This window comes from Aspergillus caelatus (assembly GCF_009193585.1).
Source record: "Aspergillus caelatus strain CBS 763.97 unplaced genomic scaffold BDV27scaffold_449, whole genome shotgun sequence".
Taxonomy (NCBI): domain Eukaryota; kingdom Fungi; phylum Ascomycota; class Eurotiomycetes; order Eurotiales; family Aspergillaceae; genus Aspergillus; species Aspergillus caelatus.
This window is the reverse complement of record NW_022475712.1, coordinates 792-13,905: the sequence shown is the minus strand read 5'-3', so window position 1 is coordinate 13,905 and position 13,114 is coordinate 792. Positions and strand designations below refer to the sequence as shown.

General features: G+C 47.7%; 5 protein-coding genes across 5 annotated transcripts; 4 read left to right on the top strand and 1 right to left on the bottom strand.

Moving 5' to 3' along the window:
* Window positions 1-408: 408 nt before the first annotated feature.
* Window positions 409-2,671, top strand: BDV27DRAFT_139260 (uncharacterized protein). The gene has a single exon (XM_032069416.1). It carries the CDS (start codon window positions 577-579, stop codon window positions 2,461-2,463), a length of 1,887 nt encoding a protein of 628 aa, XP_031920563.1. The 5' UTR covers window positions 409-576; the 3' UTR covers window positions 2,464-2,671.
* A 658-nt stretch (window positions 2,672-3,329) lies between these two features.
* BDV27DRAFT_164479 (uncharacterized protein) lies at window positions 3,330-3,821 on the top strand (the record flags this gene model as incomplete). The annotated part of the gene is made up of 1 exon (XM_032073702.1): window positions 3,330-3,821. The coding sequence occupies one exon, from the start codon at window positions 3,330-3,332 to the stop codon at window positions 3,819-3,821; it is 492 nt and encodes a 163-aa protein (XP_031920562.1).
* A 2,495-nt stretch (window positions 3,822-6,316) lies between these two features.
* Window positions 6,317-7,759, top strand: BDV27DRAFT_164478 (uncharacterized protein; the record flags this gene model as incomplete). The annotated part of the gene is made up of 1 exon (XM_032073701.1): window positions 6,317-7,759. The coding sequence occupies one exon, from the start codon at window positions 6,317-6,319 to the stop codon at window positions 7,757-7,759; it is 1,443 nt and encodes a 480-aa protein (XP_031920561.1).
* Window positions 7,760-9,445: 1,686 nt separating this feature from the next.
* Window positions 9,446-10,564, top strand: BDV27DRAFT_151289 (SMP-30/gluconolactonase/LRE family protein; the record flags this gene model as incomplete). Its single annotated transcript, XM_032071343.1, has 2 exons — window positions 9,446-10,179; window positions 10,258-10,564. 2 exons carry the CDS (start codon window positions 9,446-9,448, stop codon window positions 10,562-10,564), a joined length of 1,041 nt encoding a protein of 346 aa, XP_031920560.1.
* A 967-nt stretch (window positions 10,565-11,531) lies between these two features.
* Window positions 11,532-12,746, bottom strand: BDV27DRAFT_164476 (aldose epimerase family protein; the record flags this gene model as incomplete). Its single annotated transcript, XM_032073700.1, has 1 exon — window positions 11,532-12,746. One exon carries the CDS (start codon window positions 12,744-12,746, stop codon window positions 11,532-11,534), a length of 1,215 nt encoding a protein of 404 aa, XP_031920559.1.
* Window positions 12,747-13,114: the final 368 nt, after the last annotated feature.

The window sequence follows — 13,114 nt, the reverse complement described above, 5'->3', positions numbered from 1 at the left end:
ACCGCCCCTCCAGTGAACCAAGGCAAAGGCAAAAGCAAAAGCAAGAGCAAATCTAAGGCGGCCCATACCTCCTCAGATCCAGTCCAGTACAGCACAACCATCAAGGAGCTCCAAGTGCTCGCGGATGTCGTTGCCAAATCGACTCTCACGGTGCCTCAGCCCGTTCTCACCATTGCCAAGCGAGCGATCAAATTGAGAAAACATGTCACGTCATGGTTTTTGGGGCAGGGCGACACCGAAAGTAATAAACGGCACACTCACTTTATCGCTGCGTTGGAGAGTGTTTGCGAGACTCTGGAATGGAAGACGAAGAAATCTTCCAATTTAGATCGGAGGCAGCCTCCTCTAACCTCTTCTACCCGAGATGGCGATGCGGACCTTGACATGTTCCTGAACAAATTCGCCGTACTTACCGTGGAGGAACCACAAGAACATCAACAGGAGCCGAGAGCCTCTCCTGGATCACAGAAGCTCGTAAAGGTGGAGCTGGTTGAGACTGACGAGGATGAGGCAACACCTTCGTATTTCGGCCATCTGTTCTTCAAGGCGTTCTGCTTGTTCCAGGATTTGCATAATATGCGGGTATTTATCTCCCACACCTGGTCGGAATATCGAGGAAAAAAGATCGATCTCATGAATGCGGCTCTCGTGACTGATAGCGCATTGCAACTGGCGCGAGATCTGGTGCAGGAGGTGGTGGATGACTGGGCTTCTGCCACCATTTCTCACGATGAAAATATTCAGGACCTGGTTTTCAAAGCTGCCTGCGTCACCCGGCGTATCCTTCCGATTCCATCCGCTGAAATCGGCCTGCCATACAACCAACACATGGCCGACGTAGCCGAGTGGTGCTATTTGCCAACGCGGGTTATCCTGGAATCGTTCGCACGTGTTTTGCAGGATAATCATCTTCCGGTCTTTAAGAAGGGCTATTTCGGTATTTATGACCCGAAGGCAAACCGAGCGGGGATGTCTCTGGGTCAGAAATTCAACGAAGACAAGATCCTTCTTCTTCAACTCTTGCCGGAGTTTTGCATGATCGATACATTCGGTATCCGCATGCCTAGCTCGGATTCGATTACTAGAGGTCTTGTTGAGTTTTGCAAAACCAAAAAGCTTGATCCTTGGCTTTGCTTCGCCTGCCAAATCCTGCTTGATGTTCATCATACCATGCGTTACAACACTTTAAGTGCATTCGACGACCTCCGGATGTCCGGACTGCGCATTCAAAAAATCATTGATGACTACTGGAAGATTTCGAAGACCCATCCACAACCCCCATTCTGGCCGAAGGAGGGTGACGATGAGATCAAAGATATCCACTTCACCGTGGATTCATGGATCATCAAGGATCCCTTCGCAGAGCTGAGGCGTCGTTCAATGCCAGGGAATAGTGCGCTCGAGAAACACGTCCTTTTCTCCCAGCATTCTATTCTTTGTGGCTTGACATTGTTTCATCTCAACATTCGGATGCAGTCCGTTGGCCAACAACTCGTGACTCAGTGGTACGATGTCCAACAACTGGCATTCTTATACAATCTGGTGAAAATTCAAACGCACAAGAACCTGAGCTGGCCTGATATGGAGGCTTTTATCAAGATTCACGGCGAATCTCATATATTCATTGGGTCTCGACCAAAGAATGCTGCCGAGTCGTTAAATAGACTTGAACTGGCCACAGGCATATCCTCGGTTGCCAGATTTGCCCGTGATTCCCGTAACAGGGAAGGCTTCCATCGCCCCGATGGAAAGAATTCCAGGGTACTTACGCCCACCACTGCAATTTCAACAATGTTTCGAGCCCAGTTTGTTGCTGGCTTTGAGGAAGGTGATGGTATTGGAAACATTGACAAGATCTTGAGTAAGCTTTCGCAAGAGCCATGTCACAGGTTCAGCAGCAAGGAGCTGCAACCATCCGATACACAAAAAACGTTACATCCTCGCAACATCGGCACACTGCAACTTCTCGCCCTCATGAAGAGTCGGCTGGCCGAAGAAGAGCCTCTGATCTTGTTTAACTACTTTGGCATGCATAAACGTGCTATTGAGCTCCTGAGACTGATCAAAGCGAAAGAGCACCATAAATTTGTCCAATATTTCACTGCAGATTATATGCCAGATGAGTCCTTTATCTCAAACATCGTACTTCTGATTCATCATGTCGCCCGAGGGTCGGCGGCAAGTTCTCGGGCGTTGGGCATCTCACCCACAACAAGCAATGGCACCCAGGTTGTCAGTCGAATTGTCATGAGTTGTGGTGATGTCATGAAAGAATATCTGCAGAGGAATGGCGACGTGGCCTGCAAAGAGCTAAGGGTCTTCTCCAAGAGCAAAAAGGCTATCCTGGATGAGGTCAATAATGACAAGGGCAGATCTGAAGAGCTTCAGTATTGGTTCAACATTGAAGAGGCTTTGGACCCAAAGGTTCTTGCCTCGTTCATGACTGGAATCCTGATTGCTTAGGCGGGTGATGGCTCTGGCATTGTAATCTACGATCTAGTAGACATCGTTTCAGCGTGAGCAATAATGGACTACACAGCTGGTTCTGAGCTGTATCAGCACGGAAGATAAATGATATCTCTCCCAAACTATGAGAGTAGAATCTCTCTGTACTTAAATATTACATAACTCGGGGTTATAGTTAATCTTTACTACTATGCTAGAATGTGCGCTGGATATCGTATTTGTCGCGTATATTTTACCTGCAGTGATCATGATCAACGGCTGCCTTTAGGATATAGATAGAAGAGGAGCAATTATTGTGGAAAGTTCGGCTCGGTATTTAAAAGAGGGCAGTCTTTATGATATCTAATATTCCCTGAGATAGTAAGATAAGTGGCTTATTCTATAGGAAGTATCGGTATTAAATATCTATAATAGGCTGTTATAGAGTATAGTTGTTTTTGCCAATTCGTAGAACTTTTCTACTAGATTCTTTAAAATTACAGCTATAAAGGGGTCGGTTCAAATAGAAAAGCGGATATGAGGATGCCCATGCACCCCCTCACTGTTATCTATCAATCAATTTCCACATATCCAAATTCGTCATGCCGAGTATAAGACCTGGTAGGGATAAGGTACTGAAGGCGCGACCTTGTACCATATGGCTATTTTGGTCGAACGGGAATGACAAGACCTACCAAAATCTTTATGACAAGTATCACATCTCTTGGATGCCGTAAGCTCTTGCGAGACGACAAAGGTTGTGAGACTCACATGGCGTTTGGAGGTTGGAAACGCTGGTGAGCCTGAAATCCTTGGTAACCCCGAAATGGCTGGGAAGTCTCAGTGAAGATACAGCGGTGAAGTATAAAACCGAGCAATTGGAGATGCAACAGAAACCACCGCCACCCAGTTATTCTAACGGGTTCTGGTGCGACAGTAACGGGGCCGACTGCTGTCACGATGCTGTCAGGCTAGACATGGGACAGATGTTAAATGTGACTGTCACATCATTATCAGGATCAACATCCGACTCTTTCCCATCCGCCACTGTATCCGATACCCCGGAATCTACAGAATCTGCCACATGTACTCCAGAGATAAACTCATCCAACCCCAAAAAGACCACAGCTGTCGCAGCTGGTTTAGGGGCAGGACTGGGCACATGCCTGCTAATCACGGTGATTACAATTCTCATGCAACGACGAATTTACACGAAGAACATGCGGGAAAAGGGAGTGATAATCAGCTCTCAGAACTCGGCAGGTGTACCGCAATATGAAGCTTGTCCAATTGAGTCTGAGATAAGGGCAATGCCTGTCCCCATGGACTTGGCGGCGGAGGAACCAAGGGTCTATGAGGCCGCAGGGGATCGTTAATAAACACAGAGAATCCAAATCGCAGACGGAGAATTCCAGGAAAGTAATAGTAAGGTACAAAATATGTTCAAGACAAACGTCCATTTTGCAAACCCTGTGACTTTAATATCTTTCGGAAGGAGCTGGAGAATCTCAACTACTTTGCAGATGTGCCCAACATTGTGCAGGTAGCTGGGGTTACCATATCTAGAAGCCCTTGTATAGCTGCAAAGGGTAGCAATGGAGACCTAGTTGTGACTGGGATTCTGCTCAGGGCATGTCCTACGGGAACTTTACCGGACTCCTTTCAGAATCAGCGACAAATAGTATTCTGAGAGCCAGCTTATATATTCCACTACATCGTAAGTAAAACAAATCGCTCCAATCTCCTTGATTCTCCTTTACCGTTGCGTGTAGAGTTGATCGGGTTTCCCGCTGAGCCCGCCCTGAACCCGGTAATTCCCTGGGACGGGCCCTAGATCTAGAACCTAGAAGCGGATTCTACTCTGAAGTATAACTGACTCCGGGAACTGCTATAAGCCTAATATAAGCTATTTATCAATTACTTCGTGTATTACCTGCTGGATGGAGCGCTACTGAATTCCCGGTTCTTTCTCTTTCCTCATTCTGTCGGTCTGCATGGACTTACCTTCTAGGTCGGCAGGAACCCTCGCTCCTAGGTTGGGATAGTCATGATGTAAGAAATGTGCCATAATGCAATCGGGGAAGTATGTATAAATCCGTCTGACAATTTTCATTTTAGTCAGAAATACAACCTCTTGAAATTGCAATTCGCAATTCTTGGGGCACCATCATCTAGTTGTGAAATGCTATCGGAAACACTAGAATAGGTGCCCCCTGATTACCTAGAATAATCTAATAGAGCCCAGCCTCTACCTCTCCAGGCTCGAATATACTCCTCACGTCTCGCCCTACTAGTTGCTTCGAAAAATATTCAGTACACCTTTCCATTTACAAAGTCCCCTGCGCCTTGGTTCCCAGCCCGGAAGCAAACCAGATTGCCACTTCCCTCACCGGGACTTTGGTTTGGCAAATAACGAGTGACAGGGGGTCTAAAGTCAATTGATTTCGTGACGGGAAAACTATACTCAGATCCCTCGCGCCTTTTGCTCAAGAATTAATTGGTCGGCCCCTATAATCTGCTAATTTCATCAAACCACGGGCTTGAAGTATAAATTCCCAGACAGGCGGAAGGGACTGCTAAACTTCGGCCCGCCGTGGGTCAAAGTGGGTCGCCGTGCGTCAAGCGCCCCCTGTGGCTTAATGGCTGGTTCACGCTTGAACTACCATTCGAATACTTCTGATGAAGGTTCAGGTCCAAGCGCTTTCTAAGTCTTGGCTGCGCCACATGGCCATTTTCGGTTAGTTTCCCAGATAAGAAATCAGTGATACGGCTGGATCAGTCCAAATTATCAATCCAGTCAACATATTCGCTCGGTACGCCCCGGAGATTGGTAGAACTCATATGCCGCAAGCCGAAGTATAGAGCGTTGGGCGCAATTCGGCAAACCGAAGTTGAGTAAAATAACTCTATCCGCATGTCTCATCCAGTCCCATCATGATCTCACCGTTCACATAAGCCCACTTCTCAAGTTTGTGGTTGTGCATCCCGAAAGCCTTCCGAAGTGGTAACTCGCCATAGATTTGCTACTGCTATTATTCCCTTTTAACTCGACTCCCCAGTCGAGGCGTATTCGGTTGATGCACCCAAGGTATGTCAGCTCAAAGAGTTGAGTGACTGGAGAAATGGTAGTAAGATGATTTAAACTTTATTGAGCTTCTTGGTAAACCGCCAACCCGATGCGGGCGAGGCAGAGGAACGTTTGCTTGACGTGAAAACTGAAAGGGGATGTGCAAAATGTCTAGTGGGCCATAAATTGCATTTGGTGACAGGATCCAATCTCACCACGAAGTGGATTCATGTGAACCCACTCGTGTTTGCCAAGTGAACTCAAGCCTTTCATTAATTGAGATCTTCATGAAGGACAAAAGGTCACACCGACGGAAGGCTATTGCTCATAGAGTACGCCATTTCTATTGTGGATAAGCAATCATCGATACGGCTGAGTGAGTCCAAATTATCAATCCGGTCAACCTATTCGCTCGGTGTGCCCCGGAGATTGGTAGAAATCATACACGGCATGCCGAATCCAACGAGCGTTGAGCGCAATTCGACATTGAGCACCCACGAGGAGAATGCCGGCATTACGATAGGCGGATTGTTATAAACAGAATCCATTGGATAATTTTGTTCCTTAAATGCCTGAACGACGAGAAGAAAAGAGTATATATAGCTTGGACTTTGCTCTTCGTCTTCCCTCCGACCTCGATCTTTCAGTAGGAACACAACTCCTTCCAAGTTTACTCTAGTGAGGTATCATCTTCTCAGGTATCTCCAAGGCAAAGGTATTTCCATCGAAAAATCCCGGAGGTTCTTTCATCCAGTTTCTCGTGTTAAACAACGGGCTGACTTCTCATCTTACATAGTTTCCGAAATGGTTCGCACGAAGCTGGCTCTCCTGTTGGTGCTCCTGCACGCAGCTTTTGGCTCCTCCTATCGCTGGTTTAACTGGCAATTTGAGGTTACCTGCGAGTCTGACGCTTACATTGCCCCGCACAATGAGGCTGCCGTTGCCAAGTTTCTTAAGGAGCAGTATCCCAAGGGATCCCACATCAAAGTTGTTGGAAATGGCCATGGATTCGGTAACCTCTCCACCTGTGTGGACAATTCTCTCACTGAGAAGCCCTCTTACATCGTGTCTATGACCAATCTGAAGGGGCTCAACATCGATAAGAAGAATATGACCGTCACCTTTGGTGCTGGTTGGGATGTTTATGACCTCACCGAAGAGCTTAAGGCTAACGATCTGTCTTTCGGGAACCTGGGTGTTGAGCGTGTTCAGAACTTCGTGGGTGCCGCCTCCACCGGTACGCACGGCTCTGGGTCCGTCATTGGTAATATCGCCAGTCAGATCATAGGACTGCGTGTGTTGGACGCGCAGGGGAACCTCCGTGTTATTAACGAGACAAACAACCCTGAAGAACTGAAGGCTTTCCGTATCAGCCTCGGTGCCCTTGGTCTCATCACGGAGATGACCATCAAAGTCCAGCCTACGCTCCTCTTGAAAAAGACCACCAAGGTCGTGAATGCTACCTCCGATTACACCCAGATGGGTAAACAGCTTGCCCAGCTGTACAAGGACCACGACCGCGTAACTGTCTGGGGTCCTCACTTCGACTGGAATGAGGCCTCTCAGAACTGGGATCTGGAGCCAACTTACTTCTATTCCTACTGGGAGCCGACAAACTACACTGGAGTTCGCAACTGCACTCTCGACTATTGTGCCAATGGTTGTGGTGACTGCAAGAGGGAGTATATCTGCTACGACGAAGTCATTGACGCCGCGTCGTGCCCCCCTCAAGGTGTCTGTGACCGAGAGTTCTATGCTGAGATCGAGCACTTCCTTCCCATCGAGTTTTATGCCGAAGCTGCCGCCGACTATATTAGTTATCAGCAGTCCCAAACTCCCCGTATGCAGGCTCCCTACAACAACATGATGGTAATCCAGCACCGTTCGCTCAAGGGTGATGATGCATACATGTCTCCGGTCAATACCTACAACCTTGGCTCGGATCTCAGCGGTGTTTTTGCTATTATCGAAATTGACTGGATCCAAACGTATAACAACTTTACAACTCTTTGGCAAAACCAGGAGTTGGGGTACGAATTCATGGCTAAATTTGGTGAAAAATACAACGTTCGGCCCCACTGGAACAAGATGAACCCTCCTAACGCAACCTACGCTCTGGAGAAATTCCCGAAGCTGCCTGAGTTCTTGGCAATCCAACAGCGCCAGGATCCTAAGTGCCAGTTTGTCAACGAATTCTTGGTTGAGCAGCTTGGCATTACCCGGTGTGCGAACTACTTATCCATTTAAAATGGGATGTATAGTATGGGGCTTGAACCACTCACTCTTTTATTCTGTGTTCTTTGATTTTTATTCTCGTTGTTGAAGAGGTGGCCCATTTGTCAAAAGGCAAGTGACCATGGGATGTGGAATGCTAAGACGTCTAAACGCTCTAGACCCCAGGAGCAGTTGCAGAAAATAGTCGAAATTGAAAATTTGTTCAAGTAGTGGTATATTCTTGAATAGAGCTCCGTATATTCGACAACAGAGTCAACTAGATGTCCTGTAACACCGATTTCTCCATGATAAGGGCTCCAAAGTCAGAATGAAATCATTTTTCAGATAAACTCCGACCCACACAACGTAAGACTGAGTGGTGACCATAATGTAGCATTGGACGAGCTAGCTCAGTCAACCATCACAAATCAATTTGTCGAGACATGGGGCGGTAACTTCACTGCCAGACCAGAATTATACTGAGTGGCCCACTGTTGTCTGTGTTTTATATAGTAATTTGGCATCTTTGGTATTACGGTTGTCTTAATACCGCGTATTCTAGCCAGCTATGGGCTATATTGAACGTGCCCCATGATGGTCGTTCTTTTCTTCAATCAATCACTCAATCATCTCGAATTGGTTCCGCTTGCTCTTACCTCGTTGCCTATTCGCCCTACAGGATTACTAGCTCATACTGTCTTAGCTTGCCCTGATACAGTCTAAGTCTTAGTTAGTATACTTGTGTTGGCTGTAACATGGCAAAGATTGCGAGATCGTAATCGACTTCCCCTGTCACTACAGAAGACAGAATCAGGGCGCCTATACTGGCATCGCGTGTAGTGGTTGGTTTGTACAATAAGAGGGTATTCAAACGCGGCTAATTGCGGGTAAAGAGGTAACTAGCATTTAGTTCAGACGTGATACGCTGCTGAACCAGACCGGGCTGGAGCACCTAGGTAGTCGTGGAGGTAGGAATAAGGGAGTTAAGGACCGCAAAGTAGAAGGAAGCGGATCACTACGACCTTAAAGTGAACATGTAAACATACAATGGTGTTCCAAAGTCTCCACCCTTGCGATGTCATCATTTTCTACCAGTCATAAAAGTGTCCAAATTGCACCATTACTCAAATAATTTTGCTAAGAAAAAAATGTTCATGGAGGATAACCCCTCATTAAAAAGTACATCTGGTCTGAAAAGATACTTTACGTTTGCTTATATCAGAGGTTCTAGAGCTTCAAAGGACATACCGAGAGCGGCAAAGTTGGCAGTAGCGAAAAGGTGGACGGAGACTTTTGGATCACCACTATAGCCAAACCGAAGCGGTTGACCAAGGCCCCGAAATCTCTACAGTGGGAGTCCTGAGTGGCCGCCGCTAGCCAATCAGGGGGTCGTACTTGTGAACATGGCCAAGGCAGAGTCTACAGCGCGAACCCTTTCGAATATCCTTCGCAATAAATATAGCGAAGAATATTCCCGTCAAGATCCGAGACGGAGTATTCTCGGGTAATTTGACTGATCGTCCCTGAAGGGATTTCCAATTCATCGGTACAGGGGCTCGCCGAAATGCCCTGATTCGGACACGAAGTATCAGAATAAGTTTGTGATTACTTTCCATGCGTAGACTCCCCCAGTGGAGACTCCTGGAATACTAAATTGATGGGGTCTAACTCGAAGACGTGATTTCCTTTGCAAAATCATCAATTCCATCCACTCTCGCTATGGCGACCAGCGTGGGCTTCGCGGGCCAGCCAGCCAGCCCTTCATCTCCTATCCCTTCCACATTCGCCGTCTATGACAACAGATTCCTGGACATCATTGGGCCTGCGCCTAAGCTCGAAGTTATTCTCGAGAATGATACCTACCCGTTTGCGCACGAGGCCGGCGTCTTCATTCCGAACACTAATGAGCTCTACTTGAGCAGCAATCAATTCATCGATCCGGCCACCCAGCAGAAGACCATCGTCATTACCAAAGTCAATCTGGGCAATGATTCGGCTCCAGTTACTGCCGAGATCCTCAACACCGATATTCCCATGGCGAACGGAGGAATCAACTATGAAGATGGGATCCTCTGGTGCGGGCAAGGCACTCTCAACTCCACTGGAGGTCTCTTCTACATGTCCATCCAGGCCCCATACACGTCCGAGCTGCTTATTGACAATTTCTACGGCCGCCAGTTCAACTCGTTGAATGATGTCGTCGTGCATGCCGATGGCTCGATGTGGTTCACAGACCCGATCTACGGTTCCGAGCAAAAGATCCGTCCGCCCCCCCGTCTGCCCAACCAGGTCTATCGATTCGACCCCAAGACGAAAGAGGTTCGCGTCGTGGCAGATCGATTTGGCCGCACGAATGGAATCAGCTTCTCGCCGGATCAGAGGACTGTTTATATTACAGATACGGACTACAACCACGGTGACGGAACCATGGACCCCACGAGAGTTTCGACTATGTATGTGATTTCTCCCGGAGCATTGAATAAAAAGATTTCTCTGTTATTTTGATATCACTGACCTGAATAAACCAATAGCTACGCATACAACTTGACCATGATCAACGGCGCACCCACCCTGACCAACCGCCGTGTATTTGCCATGGCTGATACCGGAGCTCCGGACGGCATCAAGACCGACCTCCAAGGCAATGTGTACAGTGGCTGCGGAGATGGCATCAACATCTGGTCGCCAGGTGGCGTTCTTCTTGGCAAGATTTTGGTTAAGGGGGGAATTGCCAACTTCAGCTTTGGTCGCAACGGCAGGATGTTCCTCCTCGGCGAAAACAAGCTTTGGGTTGCTCAGCTGTCATCGCAGGTGAAGGGCTCAATTTTGAATATATAAATGCTGTCCCAGACCCTGTTCTGTTGGCATCTGTGCCACCCTTCACCTTATCCACTTCCAAGCAGCTTGTTCTTCTTGATTCCTTTGCTACTGTCGTAAATATTGAATTATTTGAATCTTATTTCTATCCCGAGATCTCTAGAATTCTTACCATTATCCTCTTCCAAGTTACGGAAGAAAGACAGGGAAAATCTTATAGGTACTGTTCGATATGCCAGTATCAGTAGACATCTGGGTGTCGAGCAGTCACGCCTTGACGATATGGAGTCGCTCGGCTACGTGATGCTTTGTTTCTGTCCTGGCTCTCTGCCCCACCAAGGTCTGAAGGATGATACTCCGAAGCAGAAATACTACGGCATTGTGCAGCAGATCACCACTCCAATTGAGGTTCGCTGCAGTGGTTTCCCGCACGAGTTCGCTACGTACATAAACCACTCTCGCTCGCTCCACTTCGACGACAAGCCTGACTACACGTATCAGCGCAAGATGTTCCTGACCTTTGGGCCCGCTAGTCCTTCCGATCCTCCGACGTCTTGGACAGGACCGTATACAAGCGTCAGATGAACGTCTACATGATTGTCGAGACAGCCATGAATAGAAGGCACGGCACCGCAGCCACCGAGAACATCGAACTGACCATCAAGAGTACCGGCGTCGTACGATCATGGACTAGGGAAGAGAACAGCAGGGCCTAACTTAAGAGGGGCGGAAAAATAAGAAGACTATCACTTCGCGGCCGGCTAGTAAAACTTCTCGAAAAGGCTTTCCTATCCTGGGCTAGTTTAGACATCTAGGAATGGAGAATGCTGGAGACTTAAAGATCCAATATTTGGCCTATAGCTCAATTAGGTGGCGAAACAGTTGTTGCAATCTTCGTATTGGCGCGTAACACGCATTCCTTTATTCCCTTTCAGAACTATATTAGATCTTGCCATAATGAACAACAAGCATGTCTGAGAGGAAGGCATCAAACAGTTCCGAAGGTGTATTGCGCTAGATTAATGGCAGGGCGGCCCTCAGGAGTATAGATCAGGTTAGATTTCTGACCCCATTGTTGGTTGTTGACACCATCGATCCAGCCTTCAGGTTCAATGGCAAGGCACCCGTATTTCTCAACGAATTCAGCCGCATCCTTCTGCTTGGTGTTTCTCTCAACTTGAGAAGCCTTCACCGGAATGGTTCCGTCCATGTTCAGGCAAGTGAAGAACTGGACTGCGGGTTGGTTCGTAGCAACCTCCATGCTAATCCCCGTAGTGCTGGAGTTCAGTCTGAGAGATGGAACAAGGTTATCGGAGGCAGCGGAATACAAGGGGTCACGGTCAATGATAAAACAGTTGTCATAGCCAACACAGCCGGGACCACAAAGCCCTTCGGTGTCTTGTATGTCTTGGCCAATAATCTTGCCGGCGGTAAAGTCCATTGCACTGTGGCTCGTCCCAGCAACCGTTGAGATGCTGCCATCAGGGACTTGGAGCTTGTCTGTGGCGATGAAGCGCTCTGACAAGGGCAATTGCAACCATGTGTCGTTGAGGATGGTCTGCCGCTTGAAGCCATTCAGGTTCCAGTAGATGTGGTTGGAAAGCATGATGGGAGTGGGTTCAGTGAGGGCCATAGAAACCAACTTGGTCGTCAGCCGCGGAAGACCCTCAAGATTCTCTGCGTTGCGCTTGGAGTCGACGCTGAACATGGCGTGAGTAACGACATCGCCAGGGAAACCTTCCGTTGCAGCATCGTAGAGCGTAAAGGTGACAGAGGAAGATGTGATTGCAGACACAGTCCAGTTTCGCTGATCATAGGCAATGTCTCCCCCGTGTAGAGTGTACAAGCCTTTCTGATTCTTTGGAATATGATATTCGGTTCCATCCAGGGTGAAAGTACCATTCTTGATGCGATTGGCAACTCGGCCAATGACCGCCCCGAAGTAGGTATGGCTGGACTCTGTGTCGTTAAGATACTGACGCGGGTCATCATAGCCGACGACAACATCTTGCATATTGCCATCCCTATCAGGAACAAGCAGAGAAATCAAGCGAGCTCCATAGGGGATAAACTTGGCTGTGATATTGTTGGCGGAGATGGTGAAGATTTGGAAGGGATCCGCGACGGACTGCGAAGTAGAACAATCCTGGCTGAGAGAAACTCGCACAAGAAGAAGTGCTGCGAGGTAGTGCTTGAGATACATATTCAATGATCTTAATTCAGTCGTCACTCGGGTAAAGGTAGACGACAAAAACACGACACAGAAAGATTTGAAATGTGAATTTGCGCTACATGATGCCAAAGGGCTACTTCTAATTCTTTAATAGTGCCGAGGGGAACAATTAATGTAGTTGCTAGAAGAAATAACTTAATCTGTATTTGTAGCTTCACCTGCATGGAACTCTCCTCGATTGCTTGTCCCACCCATAGTGAAACATACTTACTCACCCGCCATCTCAGATAACCGGCACTACAGCAGAGGAAACTATGATTCTAGACCCAGCCTTCTGACTAAACTACACACCAGGCGCAGGTCATTGTCTGAGCCCTTTTATTGGCCAAGGCGTTACG